At 42.8% G+C, this 8,511-nt stretch overlaps 1 protein-coding gene across 1 annotated transcript; it reads right to left on the bottom strand.

Moving 5' to 3' along the window:
* Positions 1–3,643: 3,643 nt before the first annotated feature.
* Positions 3,644–4,505, bottom strand: LOC125519512 (zinc finger protein ZAT9-like). Its single transcript, XM_087536955.1, has one exon. The coding sequence runs from the start codon at positions 4,372–4,374 to the stop codon at positions 3,847–3,849; it is 528 nt and encodes a 175-aa protein (XP_087393081.1). The 5' UTR covers positions 4,375–4,505; the 3' UTR covers positions 3,644–3,846.
* Between the last annotated feature and the right edge of the window lie 4,006 nt (positions 4,506–8,511).

The following is an 8,511-nucleotide window of genomic DNA, read 5'->3' as shown; positions in this document are numbered from 1 at the left end:
GTATGTATCTTGTATGCATGCTTTTCGTTCCTGTGATGATTTAGTTCCCTCGCATTTCTATTTCTTCACTCTGATGTTCGTCAAATTCCTCAGAGTTTGATGAATTTCTAAAAATCTCCGATAAACCCCCCTAGGAGTAAACATGCGCTTTCAATGTCTCTATATCCATGCAAGGCACTGACGCTTGACACACCTTGGTGGTACTCGAACTATATAGCTAGGGAGTAATTTTAACGTGCTCCCTCTTACCCCCTCTTTTCACATGGGAGATAAGAAGGTGAGAGTTGATCAAACCACTACTTAATCAAATCAATGGCTCATATTTATTAAGTACTTTTACCTCTCATATGAAAACGGGAGGTAAGAGGTAGCATGCTAAAATTGGTCATAGCTAGAGACATGATGAGTGTGTAGGAAATGGCATGTGAGGGTTATATCGATATCCACAAACTAGAATTAATGTAGCAACATTCTGTAATTGTGATGACATAATTCTTCATTTATCAAGTGTGACATAATTCTTAATTTTTCCTGTGTATCGGTGTCTTGATCTTCAAACTCAAAAAGTTAAGTTACCTCCTATGGTAATTTTTAGTAAGATTATTTACCTTGTGTTTATATCACACACAAACATACACACATGCCTCCCGCAATGAATCCCACGCTTCTTGAGCCCTTTCGCCTGGTCTACTTCCAGCTTTGACCACGACCTACCTTGTACCCTTGTGCCTAAGACCCACAACCACTGCGAAACCGCCTCCCACTCAAATACACCCGTACCACCCCCCTCCGAACATGTCGCCTGGACCTAGCCCAACATCACGGGTTTCTTGCTCGACAACGTCACACTCGGCTGCCGCTCCACACCAGCTCGCTTTGTCTTTTGTGCCGTTGACCGCATCTTTCTGTCGATCTATGCGCACCCTCTCCCTACGCACCACCTCAGCCATGTTTCCCACCTAGTTCCATCCTAGTAGAACCACCCCACAATGCACACGAGATGCACACACATGGGAAATATCCAGTTATTTCATGACTACAAGGAAAACTTTCATAGTGTATTTTCTCACCCATTTCTTCTATTAATTCTTCATATAAAATATGACTCCATGGTCTGAACTGTTGTCATGTAGTATGTGATGTATTTAATGCTTTGTTGTAGAATGACACTTGGTCTTTGGTTCCTCGTCCAACATGTGTGAATGCCATCTTTGCAAAATGTATCGTTTGACCCAAATTCAACACCAATGGTATGTTGGAGAGGTGCAAGGTAAGGAGGGATAGGGGTGTCCTTGGCTTCAATAAATGTGAGGGTGTTGAGCATAGCGAGATATTAGTCCGATTGTCAAATCGGCTATTATTCATATGGTGCTCAGTCTTGCCACATCCTCCGCATGGCAGCATCTTTTGAATGAGGTAACGGTGAAGAAACACATTCTTAAAAGAGTGAAGATATACTGTATCGACCCACATACTAGTGTAGGTATTCTTTTTGGATTGAGGTGTCCGTTATAGTAAGTCTTTTTTGGAAACAAAAAAAAAATCATAACACTCCGGGTCCAGTACATGCACTAAAATTTGAATCCTAATACATAAGCTGCCCCATTTGGTAAAAATACCCTTTTCCTTTTTAAAAACACAGCTACACCTCTAGCTGTTGCATCAATTGATGCACGCAACCTTTTTGCAGAATTTTTGTGTAATTTATTTTAAAAAGGGGGAACATATTCCCAATGAAGCTAGGAAGATGACATTGTGCACATACAGGTTATATTCAACATGATCTTATATAATATTGGGAACCCAATTAACATGGGCATGTAAAATGTGGAATCTTGCATGAACGTGACACTGCAGTCAAGGTAACACTGCATTGGACATGTGTGTGCATATGGTCAAGTACACAAGGATGTAATGTATATGTGTGTAAAATTTCATGATGAAATACCATCATTTTATTTAGCTGTCATTTTAGTGTATTTCATGACTACAATTTTGTTATTTTGTTTAGCCGTTATTTCATTATGAAAATTTGGACACATGTACACTATGTCTCTGGGTATAAGTGTATTTGTTGAAACGTTAAAGCATGGTTTGAAAATTTCAAAATTAAGGCCTCCGTTTGGCATTTGTTGCTCAAGAGAGCACTCTTTATTTGTCAGTTGATCGACCTAATTACATATCCAAGTGACCTATGAAGGCCTGTCACGTTGATCCGCTCATCATCATGGGCTGTGGTTTATATCTCTATATCCATGCAAGGCAATGACGCCCGACACACCTCGGTGGTACTAGGACTCTGTAGCTGGAGACATGATGAGTGTGTGGAAATGGTAGGTGAGGGTCACGTGGATATTCTCTAACTAGCATTAGTGTAGCAGTATTCTCTAACAGCAAGCAATTATTAATTTTGTGTTTATTTTAAGTAGCAAGTGTGAGATAATTCTAAACTTTTCTTGGGTATTTATTTCACAATATCTATAAGAGGTAAATTTATATGTAACAAATATATATTTTAATGGGTAGGTTCTTCCTTCAAAATATTAAGTCGGATGATCAAATGAATATAAGCCCGATGTTCTACACTTGTATCCATGTCTGACTGATCCTTGTCATATCTACCTTTCAGTCGTACCAAATCCTCTAGGATTGTGCTGGATTCAAAACTCTTATCCGTGTCCAGATCTTTCACTGTGTGGGAATCTCTGATGGTCGAATTAGACATCCGAATCCGAGTCGGATTCGGACAGTTGTTTTTGTGTCCAATTTGTGCAGTGCACTAGCATTACAAATGTATATCCATGCAGCTGAAAATGGAACGATGTTGGTTTTCAATAACGCTGTATTCGACATACATTGTTCTGTTTCATGAATATTTGGATATTATTGTTTCAGAAATATTTCTTGGCCCCATTGTTCTTCTGATTTCCTATATCGAAACAAGGAAACTCTCATTGCGTAGCTAGAGTCGAAAAAGAGCGCTTTAATTACTCCAATGATGCCAAGATATCTCCAATATATACATTGTGAATACCATCATTAACTTGGGGAATGGTATGTAAACATGCGACACACTTCACGTTTCCCTAGAAGACATAAATACACAAACTATTTCTATTCTTATTTGCAAAGCCACTTTTGGTTTCGGCCAGTGAAGATAAGATTTGGAAATCACAGTACAATTAATGCGTGTATAGTACTAGAACTAGATCGACCTTTTTATCATCCATTCATCTGATGCATATACATTATGACACTTTTCCTCCTTCCCTATCTATATGAAATGGGCACAACACCTGGAGAAACAATCTCATGTTATTCTCTTTCAAACTGTTGAGAAATCAGAGAGTAGATGCTTGTAATATTGAGCTAGCTGTGTATTAATGCAACTCATTAAATAATTGTAAGTCACGATATAAAATTGCTAAAGCTGGACACATGGTACTAATTGATCGGCTAATGTCAAATAACCTATAGATCTAATTTTAGATCGGCTAATGTCAAATAAAACAGCACCAAATAAATCAGCTCAAGAAACTAAGAATCACATGAAATAGCCTGAAGAATTAGTTCTAGATGCATCAAAGTATCAAACACAAACTGACACACATATATAGCAAATCAGCTTAATTGCAGATTGCAGTCTTCATTTATTTATCTATTGAGCGGGAATCGATGGACCGAGAGCTATTTGCACACCAAGTCTGGAAACACAAAGTCAAAGAGAGAAGGCAGAATAAAATATATAGAAGTTAAACACCAAATATAGCACACGCAAGCACAGCTCGAACAACTGTCAACTGAGAACACTAGCAAGCTTCTCGATCGATCTGTTCATCTCTCCTACTACTCCTCCTCATGTTCCTCTGCCTCCGGAGCCGGAAGGTTCAGATCAACGTCGAACACGACGGGCTTCCGAGCTTCTTCGGCGGCGGCGAGCTCCTCTCTTTCGAGCCAGGAGCAGCCTTTCTTACCATTGTGGCTGGCGCGGTGGCCGCCGAGCGCCTGCCGCGTCTGGAACGGAAACTTGCAGCGGTCGCACACGTACGGGTAACGCTGCCCGTCCGGCCCGAGCTCGCCCAGGGGTGTCTCCCGGGGCGGCTCCATGCCGCGCCAGCTGCGGTCCGTGTGGCTGCACATGTGGCTATGGACGGCCTTGGCACTGGCGAATGTGCGGAAGCAGATGGGGCACCCGTCAGGCCCTACCGGTGCTCCACGGGCGATGGCAGGGACGACGGCGTCCACCTCGTGCAGGGACTTGAAGGTCCAGGGGTACCTGGGGTCGTCGCCTCCTCCGGAGCCTCCCGCGACGAGGTAGTGGACATGGCCGGCGCCGGGCATGATGAACACTCGGGAGCTCGATCCGGTCATCATGTTGTGGGTTCTGGGTTGTGTGTTGTGGCTGCCGTTTCTGTATTTGTGTATGTAGACGAAGACGACAACACACTCTACCGTGGGACTGCTGCACTAGGCGTGGAGAGTACTAGCCGTGAGTAGGTGGGCCGTACGCGTGGTGAGTAGTATCGGTTTGTCTAGTTCATTCATATTAGTGTCGCCGGTGTGGAGACTGTAAGCTTTGCTAAGAAACATTTGCGTAGTTTCACATAGAGACAAAATATTTTACAATTTCAGTTTCTGGTTGAGAAGCTGGTTTTTGCAAAAACCGTGGGCTGTTTATTAAAACTGGGCACTCTCCTAACCCTCTCACGACCAGCATGCTTTCGGCGGCCGGACTATGTAATCTTGCTATCGCGAAGGGTTCTAATATGCGGTCCACTCTCGCATGGCCATCTGGCCACCGTGTGCAGATTCGCAGGCCGAGAGTTCTGGACGGAAGTTTTTCGGGGGAAAAAGTGGACCCTATAGGTTAAATGGGCCTCCCTCTCCATGGCGCGCAGCCCGTTTAGCTGAGGGTTAGAGGAAGCAAAGCATGATCGGTTTTCGATTTGCATTGAGAGGTCAACAGGATGTCAGTTGCTCTGCTGCAAAGCAAACCGATTCCGCGGGTGTAGGTTTCCATCAAAAAAATCTTATACCATCGCTGTTCTCTCCCAAGGAAAGAGTCGTGTTCAATCGAGGACCGGTTCTTTTTGAGAGGATGCCCATCCAGCCCCACTCCCTAGTAGTAGCGTGGGTTTTGAGGCTATCAGCAGCGCGGGCAGCCGCGCTACCAATAAGGCGCTACAGCTAACTGTTAGTAGTAGTGCGGTTTGCACCCGCGCTACTACTATTGACTATATCAGCATCGCTTTTCCAGAACACGCTACTATTACTTAGTTGTAGCGCTTTCCTAGCCCCGCGCTACTGCTATGTGTTTCATCATTTTCCCCCGCTTCCTACCCAGTTTCAATTTCAATAAACTGCAATTTCCAGATACTAGGTACTACTAGATATCAATTTCATAAAGCATTATAGGTACTAGGTAGTACTACCTCCGTTCCAAATTACTCGATAACGATCATCATATGCATCCTCAAGCAGTACAAACGTGATATCGATGACGATCATCATATATAGTTCTAGATGATATCGACGACGATCATCATATGTAGTTCTACATGATATCAACAACGATTATCAAATGTAGTTCTAGATGATATAGCCACACACACATATGTAGTTCTAGCTAGATGATATCGACGACGATCATCATCCTCAAGCTTGGGCGGTGGGTGTTCCTGATAGTAATTAGGATGGCCTGTCCAACACAAAGATTCTTGCCAACGAGGAATCTCTTTCACCCAACCGAGTTTAAGTGTGTGCGACCGTCTGTGTCCATGCGGTAAGTACAGGTGGTGACGGAGCCCCTTGCGGTAAGGCGTAGTCCAGCTGAGCCTTCTTCATCAGGCTCAATACCACAACTCACAGATAGGTTCTTTGGCAATTTCTGAATAAGAAAAACATATCAATTAATAAATAGCCTCGCACATACTCTTGCAAATATATTTCTATTAAGTATAGATTTCTACACTATCAAAAGACACAGTTCTACACTATCAAAAGACACAGTACTACACTATCAATTAAGTATAACAATAAAGCATATATTCGTCACCCTGGGTGAGGAATAGTTATTCTTCACCCCCCTTTATTTTACCATCAATGCTCCGTAATTTTACGTTCCGTAAGTTTTGTCTTATTTCCGACGCAAAAAGAGACCGTAAAAAAATACATAATCGCCGTAAAAAATATTTTATGTTATGTAAAATTACAAACATAAAAACATAGTCTAAAATACACATAAACTGCAAATTTTCTTGTCTTATGACCTATATTTTTATTTTCTTATGTCAAATTTTACATAGTGAATCAATAGAAATGTAACTATTTGAATTTCAAACGTAATTATGAAATGATCGTAAGATTACCTCGGGTGAAGAATAACTTATTCTGCACCCTGGGTGATGAATAGTAACACACACACACACACACACACACACACACAAACATATATATATATATATATATATCATCAAATTACTACAGTCAGTATAACATACCATTTCATGCCGATCGACCATGGTACTTGTCTGGCGGGTCAAGAATGGCACCCCGACAAAGTCATCACGTGGCGGAATTATGTCCTATAGTTTGCACACCTCCTCCTCGCCCAGCCTCATTCTTTGAGCTATGATGGCTTCACGAAGTGTGTTCTCATCATCTTCATCGAGTGGGTCCTCATTATCTTCATCATCTTCGTCGTCTTCATTATCTTCGTCATCTTCATCATCTTCCACCAGGTTGAGATAAATTACAGCCAGCTTGGGTCTTTCTGCTCTGAAGGAGAAGTTGATCAACTCACCACCAGTAAGACGCATGCGGGCGAGGAAACGGGCCCATCCATCTCCTCCAATCTGTGACATATTGCGTCCTTTCTCGACCTCCATAGTATACGCCCCCTGCCCAGGAGCCTCAAATGTCACAGTGTCTCCTGTTAGCTTATTGAATTTTGAGAAATTTCCTTATATAACACTCTTTTAAATGTTGTTTCCTTATTTAACACTGAATTTTTTTTCTTCCTTATCTAACACCCAAGTGTAAATTTTGTTCCCTTTCTAACACTTCCGTTAGTTCTGTTAGCCTACACCGTTAAAAGATGCATGGAGTGATGTCAGTTTTCTGTAGCTGGACGAAAATGCCCCCTGCACGTAATAATAAGCATGAGAAAAAGGAAAAAACAAGATAGACCGAACCGGCCATCTCTCTTCTCTCCCGACCCACGCCTCTCGTCCCTTTCTCCCAACCCTATCGGCGGCGGTGGCAAACTTCCTAGTCCTATATGTGCCGGTGACTGCGACGGCGACTCCGGGTAATGGATGGCAGCGGTGCTGCGGAGGACGGCCAGGGCGCGACTGCGGAGGGCCTGACCTCGGCGCTACTCCGGATCCGGCGTTGGTGAGCGATGGCGACGGTGGGGCTGCGGAGGGGTCGGGCCAGCGCGCGACTTCGGCAGGTGGCGGTGTCTCGGCTGCAGCGGGCTCGGGTCCCTGCGGACGCCGGTGGACATATTCCTGATCCCCTGACTCCATCCGCTGCATGCCTTCCCCATTGCCGCGGCCACAGATAGCTCCGTAAGCCGGGACCTTCACTGACCAGTGCTAGCCCTTACGAAGACAAGTCAGAGTCCTCCTCTTCCACCTCTCAGGAAAGGGCTTAGTCTGTTATGTGATGCTTTATTTCTCTGAAAATGCTATGGATCTGAAAAAATTCAGTTACTCTATTATTGATCTGGTTTAACTCTAATGCGCATGCACTATTGTTCACATTGCAGGCTATTCATGCATTTATGTATCTGTGAAAATGGTTATGAGTTCTGTTTAAATGCCCCCCGCAAAAAAAGTAGTTCTGTGAAAATGCTTATTATTTCTCTATAAAGATGCTTCTTACTTCCCTGTGAAAATCTAGATCAAAACTCTCTTTGAATTAGTCTATTATGCTTCAGTTAAGGATAAAAGTTGTTGTTTCTGTGGTAATGTGAATAATTTTGTCACAAGTTGTATGAGGGGTAAAATCGTCTTTTCAGGTGCCACGTGTGTAGTCAAAATGGACGGAAGTGTTACAAAGGGAACAAATTTTAGAATTGGTGTCAGATAAGGAAGAAAAATATTTCCAGTGTCAAATAGGGCAAAAAGTTTTAAGCTAGTGTTAGATAAGGAATTATCTCTTGAATTTTAACCTCACATTGCATGGGACGATCGGTGTAAAAAAAGCAAAATGATACAATGTAGTAATGCCAACACTAAAAATAAAATAGTTGTTACATTTCATCTAATTTATTACCGCCGCATGACGGAAACTCAGCTGGAAGTAGATGCCGAACAGCTTGCCAGATGCAAGGCTGTTGGCGCACCTTGACTTGCACAGTCGACATGGTGATGGTGGTGCTGGCGCCATTTTCCTAAAGCAATATGAGCAAAGGATTAACGATCCACTTCACAGGAAAGAAAAATAGTAGCATGTGATATTTTTGGTTCTTCTTCAGTTATATTTTCATAGTGGAACCCGATCCCA

This window comes from Triticum urartu, chromosome 7A, assembly GCF_056163025.1.
Source record: "Triticum urartu cultivar PI428250 chromosome 7A, HENAU_Tu73, whole genome shotgun sequence".
Classification (NCBI taxonomy): domain Eukaryota; kingdom Viridiplantae; phylum Streptophyta; class Magnoliopsida; order Poales; family Poaceae; genus Triticum; species Triticum urartu.
Note: the sequence above shows the minus strand (reverse complement) of the source record. Positions and strands in the feature narration are given on the sequence as shown.

Coding starts and splice junctions, on each gene's coding strand:
- LOC125519512 (XM_087536955.1), bottom strand. CDS start 4,374: ATGATGACCGGATCGAGCTCCCGAGTGTTCATCATGCCCGGCGCCGGC.